The 17489-nt window shown below is 57.1% G+C and overlaps 1 protein-coding gene across 1 annotated transcript in view; it reads left to right on the plus strand.

The window, feature by feature from the left end:
* The first annotated feature begins 207 nt into the window (after positions 1–207).
* Positions 208–17489, plus strand: part of CCT7 (chaperonin containing TCP1 subunit 7) — a 50576-nt gene continuing 33294 nt past the window's right edge. The window contains exons 1-9 of the mRNA XM_075345940.1: positions 208–311; positions 8007–8160; positions 8275–8381; positions 8473–8598; positions 13026–13078; positions 13152–13323; positions 13869–14033; positions 14108–14297; positions 14383–14473. Coding sequence (XP_075202055.1) covers positions 306–311; positions 8007–8160; positions 8275–8381; positions 8473–8598; positions 13026–13078; positions 13152–13323; positions 13869–14033; positions 14108–14297; positions 14383–14473 — 1064 coding nt within the window. The 5' untranslated portion in view covers positions 208–305. The remainder of the gene's footprint in view (positions 312–8006; positions 8161–8274; positions 8382–8472; positions 8599–13025; positions 13079–13151; positions 13324–13868; positions 14034–14107; positions 14298–14382; positions 14474–17489) is intronic.

Raw genomic sequence — 17489 nt, forward strand, 5'->3', positions numbered from 1 at the left:
ATAATCATCGAGATTAAGAAATTGAGGAACCAATTAGACTTTGCTAGAATGTGAACACGAGGCTTGAGGCGCAGGCTTTCTATGCCCATGGCAACGGGGATATCCGAAATGTTCCTGACAGTGGACCAATAGGAACTAATAGACAAAGTCATCGCCCAATCAGCTGTCCCTTTATCCACGCTTAAGGAGTGGCTTCCGCTGTCACTGTCCATGGTAATGACGTAGCCACGCCCAGTGCCGGTTGGAAGGTTCCGGAAGGTTTCCCGGTGCATTGTGGGAGTGGTGCCGGCGTGCGATCTGACAAGATGATGGTGAGTGAGGAGACAATCCGCCGCCATCCGCAGCGGGAAGCGGCCGCCGGGGCAGTGCGGGGAGGGGCGGGGCACGTGTGCTGCGGCCCGGGACCGGGGGAGGGAAACCGGCGGCCATAACAGCTCCGCCCGATCCGCGGAGGATCCTACAGCCAGCTCAGAGGGGCCGCACTGCGCATAGGGGCCCAGCCTCCTCTGTATATAGGGGCGCAGCCTCCTCTGTATATAGGGGCGCAGCCTCCTCTGTATATAGGGACCCAGTCTCCTCTGTATATAGGGGCGCAGTCTCCTCTGTATATAGGGGGCGCAGTCTCCTCTGTATATAGGGGCCCAGTCTCCTCTGTATATAGGGACCCAGTCTCCTCTGTATATAGGGGCCCAGTCTCCTCTGTATATAGGGGCGCAGTCTCCTCTGTATATAGGGGCCCAGCCTCCTCTGTATATAGGGGCGCAGTCTCCTCTGTATATAGGGGCGCAGTCTCCTCTGTATATAGGGGCGCAGTCTCCTCTGTATATAGGGACCCAGCCTCCTCTGTATATAGGGGCGCAGCCTCCTCTGTATATAGGGGGCGCAGTCTCCTCTGTATATAGGGGCGCAGTCTCCTCTGTATATAGGGGCCCAGCCTCCTCTGTATATAGGGGCGCAGTCTCCTCTGTATATAGGGGCGCAGTCTCCTCTGTATATAGGGGCGCAGTCTCCTCTGTATATAGGGGCGCAGTCTCCTCTGTATATAGGGACCCAGCCTCCTCTGTATATAGGGGCCCAGCCTCCTCTGTATATAGGGGCCCAGTCTCCTCTGTATATAGGGGCCCAGTCTCCTCTGTATATAGGGGCGCAGTCTCCTCTGTATATAGGGGCGCAGTCTCCTCTGTATATAGGGACCCAGCCTCCTCTGTATATAGGGGCGCAGTCTCCTCTGTATATAGGGGCGCAGTCTCCTCTGTATATAGGGGCCCAGCCTCCTCTGTATATAGGGGCCCAGCCTCCTCTGTATATAGGGGGCCCAGCCTCCTCTGTATATAGGGGGCGCAGCCTCCTCTGTATATAGGGGCCCAGCCTCCTCTGTATATAGGGGGCGCAGTCTCCTCTGTATATAGGGGCGCAGTCTCCTCTGTATGTAGGGGCGCAGTCTCCTCTGTATATAGGGGCCCAGTCTCCTCTGTATATAGGGGCCCAGTCTCCTCTGTATATAGGGGGCGCAGCCTCCTCTGTATATAGGGGCCCAGTCTCCTCTGTATATAGGGGCGCAGTCTCCTCTGTATGTAGGGGCGCAGTCTCCTCTGTATGTAGGGGCGCAGTCTCCTCTGTATGTAGGGGCGCAGTCTCCTCTGTATGTAGGGGCGCAGTCTCCTCTGTATGTAGGGGCGCAGTCTCCTCTGTATGTAGGGGCGCAGCCTCCTCTGTATGTAGGGGCGCAGCCTCCTCTGTATATAGGGGGCGCAGTCTCCTCTGTATGTAGGGGCGCAGTCTCCTCTGTATATAGGGACCCAGTCTCCTCTGTATATAGGGGCGCAGTCTCCTCTGTATATAGGGACCCAGCCTCCTCTGTATATAGGGGCCCAGCCTCCTCTGTATATAGGGGCCCAGTCTCCTCTGTATATAGGGGCGCAGTCTCCTCTGTATATAGGGGCGCAGTCTCCTCTGTATATAGGGACCCAGCCTCCTCTGTATATAGGGGCGCAGTCTCCTCTGTATATAGGGGCGCAGTCTCCTCTGTATATAGGGGCCCAGCCTCCTCTGTATATAGGGGCCCAGCCTCCTCTGTATATAGGGGGCCCAGCCTCCTCTGTATATAGGGGGCGCAGCCTCCTCTGTATATAGGGGCCCAGTCTCCTCTGTATATAGGGGCGCAGTCTCCTCTGTATGTAGGGGCGCAGTCTCCTCTGTATATAGGGGCGCAGTCTCCTCTGTATGTAGGGGCGCAGTCTCCTCTGTATGTAGGGGCGCAGCCTCCTCTGTATGTAGGGGCGCAGCCTCCTCTGTATGTAGGGGCGCAGCCTCCTCTGTATGTAGGGGCGCAGCCTCCTCTGTATGTAGGGGCGCAGCCTCCTCTGTATGTAGGGGCGCAGCCTCCTCTGTATGTAGGGGCGCAGCCTCCTCTGTATGTAGGGGCGCAGCCTCCTCTGTATGTAGGGGCGCAGCCTCCTCTGTATGTAGGGGCGCAGCCTCCTCCTGTATGTAGGGGCGCAGCCTCCTCCTGTATGTAGGGGCGCAGCCTCCTCCTGTATGTAGGGGCGCAGCCTCCTCCTGTATGTAGGGGCGCAGCCTCCTCCTGTATGTAGGGGCGCAGCCTCCTCCTGTATGTAGGGGCGCAGCCTCCTCCTGTATGTAGGGGCGCAGCCTCCTCCTGTATGTAGGGGCGCAGCCTCCTCCTGTATGTAGGGGCGCAGCCTCCTCCTGTATGTAGGGGCGCAGCCTCCTCCTGTATGTAGGGGCGCAGCCTCCTCCTGTATGTAGGGGCGCAGCCTCCTCCTGTATGTAGGGGCGCAGCCTCCTCCTGTATGTAGGGGCGCAGCCTCCTCCTGTATGTAGGGGCGCAGCCTCCTCCTGTATGTAGGGCGCGCAGTCTCCTCCTGTATGTAGGGCGCGCAGTCTCCTCCTGTATATAGGGGTCCAGTCTCCTCCTGTATATAGGGGCCCAGCCTCCTCTGTATATAGGGGCCCAGCCTCCTCTGTATATAGGGGCCCAGCCTCCTCTGTATATAGGGGCCCAGCCTCCCCTGTATATAGGGGCCCAGCCTCCCCTGTATATAGGGGCCCAGCCTCCTCTGTATATAGGGGCCCAGCCTCCTCTGTATATAGGGGCCCAGCCTCCTCTGTATATAGGGGCCCAGCCTCCTCTGCATGTAGGGGCCCAGCCTCCTCTGCATGTAGGGGCTCCCCGCTGTTATAGGGCGCAGCCTCCTCTGTATGTAGGGGCTCCCCGCTGTTATAGGGGCGCAGCCTCCTCTGTATGTAGGGGCTCCCCGCTGTTATAGGGGCGCAGCCTCCTCTGTATGTAGGGGCTCCCCGCTGTTATAGGGGCGCAGCCTCCTCTGTATGTAGGGGCTCCCCGCTGTTATAGGGGCGCAGCCTCCTCTGTATGTAGGGGCTCCCCGCTGTTATAGGGGCGCAGCCTCCTCTGTATGTAGGGGCTCCCCGCTGTTATAGGGGTTCAGTCTCCACTGCTGGACCCCACTTTTATAGGGGCTCCACGCTGCCTTAGTAGGAGACTGTTAGGGGCTGGGCTAGTGTTATGTGAGGATTATAGCCATTGTCCGATCACTGTATTGAATAATGGGCCTGGCCATGGAGGTGTAAACACCCTAATTATTTAGGTGCCCCCCAGTTCCCCGGGGCTATCCCTATTAAAGTCCTACCCTTCCACTAGGTCCTGTAGCCTCCACCGGTAAAAGCCTCGTGCAGTGCTAGTGCGTGTGAACAATGTATCACATTCGCTGGGTGACATCCACTGTAAGTGCAGCTGCTGATAAATCTGTACAGTGTTACCAGTGAGGGTACCCCAAAATACAGACCCACAACAGGTGGAATAAGGATAATCACCCAGCGGGGAATACGGATAACGCCGTGTAGGTCCCGATGGAAATCTACCACGCCAAGTAGATCCCCCAGAGGTGTTCAACAATTCCTGACGTGTTTCACCCCTTCTTTGGGGTTCATCAGGGGTGAAAGGACCTCAAAATATATGAAAAAGTCCTTGTAGCAACGGGCCACCTGCATATGTTGTTGCCATGCTGGAAAGATGCGTGCCCGGGATCTCTAAGCCATAAATCTACATGAAGGAGCACTTTCTCTGTTTTGTACCTGTGTATGTTTGGGATTTTAGCAGATTATTAATAAAGTATTGTGTTTTTAGTGGTGGGATTCGGTTCACATAGGTCAGGTGGGGGGGTAGCGTGAGGAGGAGCAAGGATGATGGATTCTGTTTTGTCCATGCTAGGTTTTAGAAATCGAGCAGAGAAGAAGGATGAAATAGCATTGTGGGGTTCTGGTTAGTAGGGAGGTGAGGTCCGGTGCAGAGAGGTAGATCTAAGTATCATTGGCGTAGAGATCATACTGGAAGCCATGGGCCTCTATGAGCTATCCCAGGCCAAAGGTGTAGATGGAGAACAGCAGGGGTCCAAGAACCTTGGAGGACACAAGACGGACAGGGGGCGAGATGAGGAGGTGGTGTGGGAGACGCTGAATGTCCGGACGGTGAGGTATGAGGAGATCCAGGGTAGCGCCACGTCTGTGATGCCCAGAGATGAGAGAATCTGTGGTAGAAGGGAATGGTCTGCTGTGTCAAAGGCAGAGGACAGGTCCAGGAGGACAACAGAGTAATGTAGAAGACAGGTCCAGGAGGAGGAGGACAGAGTAGTGTCACTTGGCTTTGGCGGTTAGTAGGTCATTGGTGATCTCGTAAGCCAGATTGTAACCGGTTGAAGAGGGAGTAGGAGGACCGTTCAAAATGGACATGGTGTTCTAGTAGTTTTGAGGCATAGCGGAGAAGGGATGTAGGGTGTTAGCTAGACACAGAGGAAGGGTCAAGGGGGGGCTTATTGAGGAAGGGTCAAGGGAGGGCTTATTGAGGAAGGGTCAAGGGAGGGCTTATTGAGGAAGGGTCAAGGGAGGGCTTATTGAGGAAGGGTCAAGAGAGGGCTTATTGAGGAAGGGTCAAGGGAGGGCTTATTGAGGAAGGGTCAAGGGAGGGCTTATTGAGGAAGGGTGTGATTGAGGCTTGTTTGAAGCTTGAAGGGAAGACTCTATATAGTGTAGTGATAAGTTGAATAGATGGGTTAGGGTTGGGATGAGGACTGTCATGAGGTGAGACGTTAGCGAGTCAAGTGCGCAGGTGGTGAGATGTGATCAGAAGAGAGGAGAGCTGATCTGTCATGATGGAGAAGTTGGTTATGGAGAAGGATGGCTCAGTAGTTAGGGGCAGGGGGGAGTGAGGGCCACAGCTTCCTCTGTCTCTTTTTTTCAAGATCAAAAACAATAAAGTCTTCAGCTGTAATGAGAGGAGAGGGAGGTGGTGCCGGGGGACGGAGGAGTGGAGAGGGAGGTGGTGCCGGGGGACGGAGGAGAGGAGAGGGAGGTGGTGCCGGGGGACGGAGGAGAGGAGAGGGAGGTGGTGCCGGGGGACGGAGGAGAGGAGAGGGAGGTGGTGCCGGGGGACGGAGGAGAGGAGAGGGAGGTGGTGCCGGGGGACGGAGGAGAGGAGAGGGAGGTGGTGCCGGGGGACGGAGGAGAGGAGAGGGAGGTGGTGCCGGGGGACGGAGGAGAGGAGAGGGAGGTGGTGCCGGGGGACGGAGGAGAGGAGAGGGAGGTGGTGCCGGGGGACGGAGGAGAGGAGAGGGAGGTGGTGCCGGGGGACGGAGGAGAGGAGAGGGAGGTGGTGCCGGGGGACGGAGGAGAGGAGAGGGAGGTGGTGCCGGGGGACGGAGGAGAGGAGAGGGAGGTGGTGCCGGGGGACGGAGGAGAGGAGAGGGAGGTGGTGCCGGGGGACGGAGGAGAGGAGAGGGAGGTGGTGCCGGGGGACGGAGGAGAGGAGAGGGAGGTGGTGCCGGGGGACGGAGGAGAGGAGAGGGAGGTGGTGCCGGGGGACGGAGGAGAGGAGAGGGAGGTGGTGCCGGGGGACGGAGGAGAGGAGAGGGAGGTGGTGCCGGGGGACGGAGGAGAGGAGAGGGAGGTGGTGCCGGGGGACGGAGGAGAGGAGAGGGAGGTGGTGCCGGGGGACGGAGGAGAGGAGAGGGAGGTGGTGCCGGGGGACGGAGGAGAGGAGAGGGAGGTGGTGCCGGGGGACGGAGGAGAGGAGAGGGAGGTGGTGCCGGGGGACGGAGGAGAGGAGAGGGAGGTGGTGCCGGGGGACGGAGGAGAGGAGAGGGAGGTGGTGCCGGGGGACGGAGGAGAGGAGAGGGAGGTGGTGCCGGGGGACGGAGGAGAGGAGAGGGAGGTGGTGCCGGGGGACGGAGGAGAGGAGAGGGAGGTGGTGCCGGGGGACGGAGGAGAGGAGAGGGAGGTGGTGCCGGGGGACGGAGGAGAGGAGAGGGAGGTGGTGCCGGGGGACGGAGGAGAGGAGAGGGAGGTGGTGCCGGGGGACGGAGGAGAGGAGAGGGAGGTGGTGCCGGGGGACGGAGGAGAGGAGAGGGAGGTGGTGCCGGGGGACGGAGGAGAGGAGAGGGAGGTGGTGCCGGGGGACGGAGGAGAGGAGAGGGAGGTGGTGCCGGGGGACGGAGGAGAGGAGAGGGAGGTGGTGCCGGGGGACGGAGGAGAGGAGAGGGAGGTGGTGCCGGGGGACGGAGGAGAGGAGAGGGAGGTGGTGCCGGGGGACGGAGGAGAGGAGAGGGAGGTGGTGCCGGGGGACGGAGGAGAGGAGAGGGAGGTGGTGCCGGGGGACGGAGGAGAGGAGAGGGAGGTGGTGCCGGGGGACGGAGGAGAGGAGAGGGAGGTGGTGCCGGGGGACGGAGGAGAGGAGAGGGAGGTGGTGCCGGGGGACGGAGGAGAGGAGAGGGAGGTGGTGCCGGGGGACGGAGGAGAGGAGAGGGAGGTGGTGCCGGGGGACGGAGGAGAGGAGAGGGAGGTGGTGCCGGGGGACGGAGGAGAGGAGAGGGAGGTGGTGCCGGGGGACGGAGGAGAGGAGAGGGAGGTGGTGCCGGGGGACGGAGGAGAGGAGAGGGAGGTGGTGCCGGGGGACGGAGGAGAGGAGAGGGAGGTGGTGCCGGGGGACGGAGGAGAGGAGAGGGAGGTGGTGCCGGGGGACGGAGGAGAGGAGAGGGAGGTGGTGCCGGGGGACGGAGGAGAGGAGAGGGAGGTGGTGCCGGGGGACGGAGGAGAGGAGAGGGAGGTGGTGCCGGGGGAGGGAGGAGAGGAGAGGGAGGTGGTGCCGGGGGAGGGAGGAGAGGAGAGGGAGGTGGTGCCGGGGGACGGAGGAGAGGAGAGGGAGGTGGTGCCGGGGGAGGGAGGAGAGGAGAGGGAGGTGGTGCCGGGGGACGGAGGAGAGGAGAGGAGAGGGAGGTGGTGCCGGGGGAGGGAGGAGAGGAGAGGGAGGTGGTGCCGGGGGAGGGAGGAGAGGAGAGGGAGGTGGTGCCGGGGGAGGGAGGAGAGGAGAGGGAGGTGGTGACGGAGGAGAGGAGAGGGAGGTGGGGCCGGGGGAGGGAGGAGAGGAGAGGGAGGTGGGGCCGGGGGAGGGAGGAGAGGAGAGGGAGGTGGGGCCGGGGGAGGGAGGAGAGAGGTGAAAGTGTGGAATAGCTGTTTAGGGTTGTGGGATAGAGCGGATATGAGGGATGAGCAGTAGGGTTGTTTTGCAGCAGTGAGTGTGGACTTGACAATATTGACGAGCTTTTTGTATGTGATGAAGTGGTCGGTGTACTGAGACCTCCTCCATCTCTGTTCAGCCAGGCGAGGCCGCGCCGGAGGGGGTCTCATCATCGCCTCCTGCACCGCCACCGCTCTGTGCACCATCGTCCCCTAATCTCCGGAGACCGCTACGTCACATGTGGGCAGATGGGATCTCCAGGGAGAGGCGCGCTTTATACACGTAACCTCGCCACTGACTATGCTAACACAGATGCTACTATGAGTACTGTACACTGCACAAATAATACCGCCTCTGTGACTATTGTATATGTGGGGCGCGCCCTGCTTTATACTATATGTCCGGGCAGTGGCCCCCGCCTGTTCTGACCCCTCCCCGCGTTGTCTTTCTTTCGCAGCCCACTCCAGTCATCCTCCTAAAAGAAGGCACAGACACGTCTCAGGGCGTCCCGCAGCTCGTCAGCAACATCAATGCCTGCCAGGTGATCGCGGAGGCCGTGCGCACCACCCTGGGCCCCCGGGGCATGGATAAGCTGATCGTAGATGACCGAGGTGAGTGCGCCCTGGTGGTCTCCGCTCCACCCTTCTGTATCCATCCGAGGGTCAGCAGCTAATCTCTTAGTACACGAGGATATCCCTCCCCTCACCCCATGCTCCTCATCACAGGTAAAGCCACGATTTCCAATGATGGCGCCACAATCCTGAAGCTCCTGGACGTCGTCCATCCTGCAGCCAAGACCCTGGTGGACATCGCCAAGTCCCAGGATGCGGAGGTAACGCAGATGAGGGGTCACCGGGGGGTCTTGGTGGTTGTAGCCCCTCCTGAGGACGAGGCTTGTAATGACACCTTTCTACACATAACAGGTGGGAGACGGCACCACGTCCGTGACGCTGCTGGCAGCCGAGTTCATGAAGCAGGTGAAGCCCTATGTGGAGGAGGGGCTGCACCCGCAGGTGATCATCAGGGCGTACCGCACCGCCACCCAGCTGGTGAGTATCCGATCCGAGCGTATCCCCCAGGGCCGTGTACTCAGGATTACACACAGCCTATCCCCCAGTATCAGGGCCGTGTACTCAGGATTACATACAGCATATCCCCCAGTATCAGGATTACACACAGCCTATCCCCCAGTATCAGGGCCGTGTACTCAGGATTACACGCAGCCTATCCCCCAGTATCCGGGCCGTGTACTCAGGATTACACGCAGTGTATCCCCCAGTATCAGGGCCGTGTACTCAGGATTACACGCAGCCTATCCCCCAGTATCAGGGCCGTGCACTCAGGATTACACACAGCCTATCCCCCAGTATCTGGGCCGTGTACTCAGGATTACACATAGCGTATCCCCCAGTATCAGGGCCGTGTACTCAGGATTACACACAGCCTATCCCCCAGTATCGGGGCCGTGTACACAGGATTACATACAGCCTATCCCCCAGTATCAGGGCCGTGTACTCAGGATTACACACAGTGTATCCCCCAGTATCAGGGCCGTGTACTCAGGATTACACACAGCGTATCCCCCTGTATCTGGGCCGTGTACTCAGGATTACACACAGCGTATCCCCCAGTATCAGGGCCGTGTACTCAGGATTACACGCAGCCTATCCCCCAGTATCAGGGCCGTGCACTCAGGATTACACACAGCCTATCCCCCAGTATCTGGGCCGTGTACTCAGGATTACACACAGCGTATCCCCCAGTATCAGGGCCGTGTACTCAGGATTACACACAGCCTATCCCCCAGTATCGGGGCCGTGTACACAGGATTACATACAGCCTATCCCCCAGTATCAGGGCCGTGTACTCAGGATTACACACAGTGTATCCCCCAGTATCAGGGCCGTGTACTCAGGATTACACACAGCCTATCCCCCAGTATCCGGGCCGTGCACTCAGGATTACACACAGCCTATCCCCCAGTATCCGGGCCGTGCACTCAGGATTACACGCAGCCTATCCCCCAGTATCAGGGCCGTGTACTCAGGATTACACACAGCCTATCCCCCAGTATCAGGGCCGTGTACTCAGGATTACACACAGCCTATCCCCCAGTATCAGGATTACACACAGCGTATCCCCCAGTATCAGGATTACACACAGCGTATCCCCCAGTATCAGGGCCGTGTACTCAGGATTACACACAGCCTATCCCCCAGTATCAGGATTACACACAGCCTATCCCCCAGTATCAGGATTACACACAGCGTATCCCCCAGTATCAGGATTACACACAGCGTATCCCCCAGTATCAGGGCCGTGTACACAGGATTACACACAGCGTATCCCCCAGTATCTGGGCCGTGTACTCAGGATTACACACAGCGTATCCCCCAGTATCTGGGCCGTGTACTCAGGATTACACACAGCCTATCCCCCAGTATCAGGGCCGTGTACTCAGGATTACACGCAGCCTATCCCCCAGTATCCGGGCCGTGCACTCAGGATTACACGCAGCCTATCCCCCAGTATCAGGGCCGTGTACTCAGGATTACACACAGCCTATCCCCCAGTATCAGGATTACACACAGCGTATCCCCCAGTATCAGGATTACACACAGCCTATCCCCCAGTATCAGGGCCGTGTACTCAGGATTACACACAGCCTATCCCCCAGTATCAGGATTACACACAGCGTATCCCCCAGTATCAGGATTACACACAGCGTATCCCCCAGTATCAGGGCCGTGTACACAGGATTACACACAGCGTATCCCCCAGTATCTGGGCCGTGTACTCAGGATTACACACAGCGTATCCCCCAGTATCAGGGCCGTGTACTCAAGATTACACACAGTGTATCCCCCAGTATCAGGGTCGTGTACACAGGATTACATACAGCCTATCCCCCAGTATCAGGGCCGTGTACACAGGATTACACACAGTGTATCCCCCAGTATCAGGGCCGTGTACACAGGATTACACACAGCGTATCCCCCAGTATCAGGGCCGTGTACACAGGATTACATACAGCGTATCCCCCAGTATCAGGATTACACACAGCGTATCCCCCAGTATCAGGATTACACACAGCGTATCCCCCAGTATCAGGATTACACACAGCGTATCCCCCAGTATCAGGGCCGTGTACTCAGGATTACACACAGCGTATCCCCCAGTATCAGGGCCGTGTACTCAGGATTACACACAGCGTGTCCCCCAGTATCAGGGCCGTGTACTCAGGATTACACACAGCGTGTCCCCCAGTATCAGGGCCGTGTACTCAGGATTACACACAGCCTATCCCCCAGTATCAGGGCCGTGTACTCAGGATTACACACAGCGTATACCCCAGTATCAGGGCCGTGTACTCAGGATTACACACAGCGTGTCCCCCAGTATCAGGGCCGTGTACTCAGGATTACACACAGCCTATCCCCCAGGGCCGTGTACTCAGGATTACACACAGCCTATCCCCCAGTATCAGGGCCGTGTACTCGGGATTACACACAGCCTATCCCCCAGTATCTGGGCCGTGTACTCAGGATTACACACAGCGTGTCCCCCAGTATCAGGGCCGTGTACTCAGGATTACACACAGCGTATCCCCCCAGTATCAGGGCCGTGTACTCAGGATTACACACAGCGTATACCCCAGTATCAGGGCCGTGTACTCAGGATTACACACAGTGTGTCCCCCAGTATCAGGGCCGTGTACTCAGGATTACACACAGCCTATCCCCCAGTATCAGGGCCGTGTACTCAGGATTACACACAGCCTATCCCCCAGTATCAGGGCCGTGTACTCAGGATTACACACAGCGTATCCCCCAGTATCAGGGCCGTGTACTCAGGATTACACACAGCCTATCCCCGAGTATCAGGGCCGTGTACTCAGGATTACACACAGCGTGTCCCCCAGTATCAGGGCCGTGTACTCAGGATTACACACAGCCTATCCCCCAGTATCAGGGCCGTATACTCAGGATTACACATAGCGTGTCCCCCAGTATCAGGGCCGTGTACTCAGGATTACACACAGCGTATCCCCCAGTATCAGGGCCGTGTACTCAGGATTACACACAGCGTATCCCCCAGTATCAGGATTACATACAGCCTATCCCCCAGTATCAGGATTACATACAGCCTATCCCCCAGTATCAGGATTACACACAGCCTATCCCCCAGTATCAGGGCCGTGTACTCAGGATTACACACAGCGTATCCCCCAGTATCAGGGCCGTATACACAGGATTACACACAGCCTATCCCCCAGTATCAGGATTACACACAGCCTATCCCCCAGTATCAGGGCCGTGTACACAGGATTACATACAACCTATCCCCCAGTATCAGGATTACACACAGCCTATCCCCCAGTATCAGGATTACACACAGCCTATCCCCCAGTATCAGGATTACACACAGCCTATCCCCCAGTATCAGGATTACACACAGCCTATCCCCCAGTATCAGGATTACACACAGCGTGTCCCCCAGTATCAGGGCCGTGTACTCAGGATTACACACAGCGTGTCCCCCAGTATCAGGGCCGTGTACTCAGGATTACACACAGCGTGTCCCCCAGTATCAGGGCCGTGTACTCAGGATTACACACAGCGTGTCCCCCAGTATCAGGGCCGTGTACTCAGGATTACACACAGCGTGTCCCCCAGTATCAGGGCCGTGTACTCAGGATTACACACAGCGTGTCCCCCAGTATCAGGGCCGTGTACTCAGGATTACACACAGCGTGTCCCCCAGTATCAGGGCCGTGTACACAGGATTACACACAGCGTGTCCCCCAGTATCAGGGCCGTGTACTCAGGATTACACACAGCGTATCCCCCAGTATCAGGATTACACACAGCGTATCCCCCAGTATCAGGATTACACACAGCCTATCCCCCAGTATCAGGATTACACACAGCCTATCCCCCAGTATCAGGATTACACACAGCCTATCCCCCAGTATCAGGATTACACACAGCCTATCCCCCAGTATCAGGATTACACACAGCCTATCCCCCAGTATCAGGATTACACACAGCCTATCCCCCAGTATCAGGATTACACACAGCCTATCCCCCAGTATCAGGATTACACACAGCCTATCCCCCAGTATCAGGATTACACACAGCCTATCCCCCAGTATCAGGATTACACACAGCCTATCCCCCAGTATCAGGATTACACACAGCCTATCCCCCAGTATCAGGATTACACACAGCCTATCCCCCAGTATCAGGATTACACACAGCCTATCCCCCAGTATCAGGATTACACACAGCCTATCCCCCAGTATCAGGATTACACACAGCCTATCCCCCAGTATCAGGATTACACACAGCCTATCCCCCAGTATCAGGATTACACACAGCCTATCCCCCAGTATCCGCACTGGGTTTTGTGCTCCGTCTTTTCTGTTGATCTGCAGATTTTGGGGCTTTCTGTAATTTTCATGGGTTTTTTTCAGGCCGTCAGTAAAATTAAGGAGCTTGCTGTAACTGTGAAGAAGGAGGACAAAGAGTAAGTGTCTCCTCCTGTGTGAGATCTGTGATCTGATGGCTGCCATGTTCTAAATTCACCATCTTGCCTCCAGAGAACAGCGACGTCTGCTGGAGAAGTGCGCGGCCACCGCCCTGAGCTCCAAGCTCATCGCTCTGCAGAAGGACTTCTTCGCCAAGATGGTGGTGGACGCAGTGACCATGTTAGATGATTTGCTGCAGCTGAAGATGATTGGGATGAAGAAGGTCCAGGGAGGGGCTCTGGAGGTGCGTACTGTTGCCCCCGGGGGGTGGACGTGCGGTTGCCGTCGGAGGGGGGGTGGATGTGCGGTTGCCGTCGGAGGGGGGGTGGATGTGCGGTTGCCGTCGGAGGGGGGGTGGATGTGCGGTTGCCGTCGGAGGGGGGGTGGATGTGCGGTTGCCGTCGGAGGGGGGGTGGATGTGCGGTTGCCGTCGGAGGGGGGGTGGATGTGCGGTTGCCGTCGGAGGGGGGGGTGGATGTGCGGTTGCTGTCGGAGGGGGGGGTGGATGTGCGGTTGCCGTCGGAGGGGGGGTGGATGTGCGGTTGCCGTCGGAGGGGGGGTGGATGTGCGGTTGCCGTCGGAGGGGGGGGTGGATGTGCGGTTGCCGTCGGAGGGGGGGGTGGGATGTGCGGTTGCCGTCGGAGGGGGGGGTGGATGTGCGGTTGCCGTCGGAGGGGGGGTGGATGTGCGGTTGCCGTCGGAGGGGGGGTGGATGTGCGGTTGCCGTCGGAGGGGGGTGGATGTGCATGTCCACCAGGTACTGCAGACACTGACTCTCTGTATCCTCAGGATTCTCGGCTAGTGACTGGAGTCGCATTCAAAAAAACCTTCTCCTACGCCGGCTTTGAGATGCAGCCCAAGAAATACTTGTCCCCGCGGATCGCTCTGCTGAACGTGGAGCTGGAGCTGAAGGCCGAGAAGGACAATGCTGAAGTCCGGGTCAACAATGTGCAGGTAAGGGGTGCAATAAGAGCGGGAGCAGGTGGTGTATACCGAGCTGCAGTGCCATCGTCTGCCCTCTATCACAGGAATACCAGGCCATCGTGGACGCTGAGTGGAATATCCTGTACGACAAGCTGGACAAGATCCACAAATCTGGAGCCAAAGTGGTCCTCTCCAAGCTCCCCATCGGGGATGTGGCCACGCAGTACTTCGCTGACCGGGATCTGTTCTGTGCCGGCAGAGTCCCCGAGGAGGACCTCAGGAGAACCATGATGGTAGGAGACATGTCCTGCTGTACTAGTGGGGGATGGGGATTACCTCTGTTCCCGGTGTCCTAACACCCGCTGCTTCTTTCCCAGGCCCTGTGGTGGCTCCATCCAGACCAGTGTGAACTCTCTGAAAGACGACGTGCTGGGCCAGTGTGCGCTGTTCGAGGAGGCCCAGGTGGGCGGAGGAAAGGTGAGGGCTGTGATAAAATGGGGAAAGCTGGGGAATTGTTTGAAATTTAGTGATAACGCTTCCAACATCTTAAGGCGTTATTACTTATAGGGTATAATATTTTACATTTACTGTCCAAGCATATAGTAAGTTATGCACACGGTATGATGAGGCTTCTGCCTCCTCTAGTCTCATCCAGGGCATTTTAGCAGCTCACCCCAACCCACTGAGATAGAAATGTGGACGGCCATGTAATAGTTCCAGTATATTCGGAATACCACGGGCACCGGTGTTTTTTACTTTTGATTAGTATCTGTGCTGCTATTCTGGGTGTGGGAAGTTTCCAGATAAACCTGGAAGTTATTGCCTGGGAGGAATATAGGAGGCATCCTAAATGGGTAAAGGATTTTGGGTAGGATCAGCATTTTGAAGGTCGCTGTCCTTCCCACCCAGGACCCGTCTGCTTTACCGAGATTTTATAATTTGAGATGACACTTTTGCTATTACTATTTGACGCGGATGAAACAGAAGGGGTTAACTTCACCCCCAGATAAGTGATCTCTTTCTTCAGCGCTCTATTGGGAGACCCAGACGATTGGGGTATAGCTACTGCCCTCCGGAGGCCACACAAAGCACTACACTAAAAAGTGCAAGGCCCCTCCCCCTCTGGCTATACCCCCCCCGTGGCATCACGGGTTCTCCAGTTTTAGCTTTGTGTGCGAAGGAGGTCAGACATCCACGCATAGCTCCACAGATTTTAGTCAGCAGTAGCTGCCGACTATTTCGGATGGAAGAAAAGAGGACACATATAGTGTCCCCAGCATGCTCCCTTCTCACCCCTGGATGGTGTTGTAAGGTTGAGGTACCTATTGCTGGTACGGAGGCTGGAGCCCACATGCTGCTTTCCTTCCACATCCCCCTGAGGGGCTCTGAGGAAGTGGGATCCTGCCGGCCTCAAAGCTCTGACGCCGGGCTCCATCCACAGACCCATTTGAACCTGCTGGATACGGAGCTGGAGTACCGTTCAGGGACATGGCCCTGCACCATTACAGGTACTCTGTGTCCCCGTACACACAGGCACAGCACACTCCAGACTTGCTGGGTGTGCTAGTGCGCCGGGGACAGTAAAGGGTTACAGTCACTGCAGCTTTGCTGAGTGACTTTGTGTTTTGGGAACTACCGCGCCGGACGCTCCGGGAGCGGCGGCGCGGCTGGGACTTGTAGTTCGCCGGGGACTGGGCGCTGACCGCGCTTTTACGGCGGCGGCGCTTATAACTCCAGTCCCCGGCTTCTGCGGCCTAGTGCCGCTTCGTTCCCGCCCCCTCCCTGTCACTCAGGGAAGGGGACAGGCGCTGAGCAATCAGCAGCGCCGAGGGCTGGAGCCTTTTTACATGCTCCAGCCCTCTCACTGCACTCTGTCGGACGCCGGATTCCCGCTCTGCCTTGGGGGCACGCCCACGGCCCGCCCCTCCTCACACGAGCTGGGGAAGAAGCCGGCAGCCATTACTGCAGAGCTCGGGGCACCAAGGCAGGACAGTGGCGATCATACACCCGCTTATAGGCGGGCGGTAAGCGGCACACATAGTGCTGACCACGATATAACTGCAGTGTATACATGTGTTGTTTTTAACTACATAGGTCGCTATATGCCCGCTGGGGGAGCGACACATCAGCAGCAGGAAAGCAGGTGTGCTAAAGCACAGGCTTTCTATGCTGCTTGTTTTGCACGACTGAGGTGTTCATTTGTGTTTATGCTGATATGCTATACATTGCACTGTACAGTCGCTAGTCTTAGCTATATTCTTCTGGAATGGCTAGACTACAGCAGCAGAAAACCAAGGGTGCTGGGGCACAGGTTTTTTTCTATGCTGCTTGTATTGCATGGGCTGCAGTGTGCATTTGTACTTGTGCTTGTATGCTATACATTGCACTGTATGGTCACTCTTCTGGGCTATATTCCCCTAGATGACCAGTCTACAGCAGCAGAAGAGCAGAGGTGCCAGGGCACAGGCTTCTATGCTGCTTGGATTGCATGGGCTGCAGTGTTCATTTGTACTTGTGCTTGTATGCTATACATTGCACTGTAGGGTCACTCTTCTGGGCTATATTCCCCTAGATGACTAGTATACAGCAGCAGAAGAGCAGGGGTGCCAGGGCACAGGCTTCTATGCTGCTTGTATTGCTTGTGCTGCAGTGGTCATTTGTACTTTATGCCTGTATGCTATACATTGCAATGTACGGTCACCAATCTTGGCTATATACTTCTAGATAGCTAGTCGGCAGCGGCAAAAAAGCAACACAGATTTCAGTGCTGTTTTTACTACATGGGATGCTGTTCATGACACCGTCCCATTGTGTGCATGCTCCCCTGTAGCACGTCGTCTGCCGGGGTCTCTAGCACTTCGTCTGCTGGGGCTCTACTAGTTGTGGCCAAAGAAACCTCCTGTCAACCCTGTCCATGGACAGGGACGGAGTAGTCATAATATAGAGACTTGCAGTCCAGACAGGCCATGGGCAATCTACTTGACCAAAAGGCAGCTCTTCAGGGCTTTGATCCTGACATCGCTCTCAATCCGGATACACCGGGTGGTAACGCCATACGGAATGATCCTATACCGTCCATCAATGGAAGGTTGGATCTTTCTCCCTCAGCTCCCCCAGTGGAGATAGGAGACGAACAGGAGAAGTTCCTTTTCAGTGTCTCACGCAGATATTGAGTATTTTTCTGGCCACGCTGACTTCAGAGAAGCAGTCCAGGAACACCACGCTTACCAGATAAGCGTCTTCTCCAAACGTTTTTAGGATACATGTTATCCCTTTTTTCCCCTGACGTGGTCAGCGCTGGACCCAGGGTCCAAAGGTGGATTCTCCAATCTCCAGGCTTGCATATAGAGCCATAGTTGCACTGGAGATGGGGCTTCACTTCAAGATGCCATTCACAGACAGATGGACTCTGGTTGAAATCTGTCTAGGAGGCTATCGGCGTGTCGGTTGCTCCGGCATCCACAGCCGTATTGGCAACCTAACCTT

This window comes from Anomaloglossus baeobatrachus, chromosome 1, assembly GCF_048569485.1.
Source record: "Anomaloglossus baeobatrachus isolate aAnoBae1 chromosome 1, aAnoBae1.hap1, whole genome shotgun sequence".
NCBI lineage: Eukaryota > Metazoa > Chordata > Amphibia > Anura > Aromobatidae > Anomaloglossus > Anomaloglossus baeobatrachus.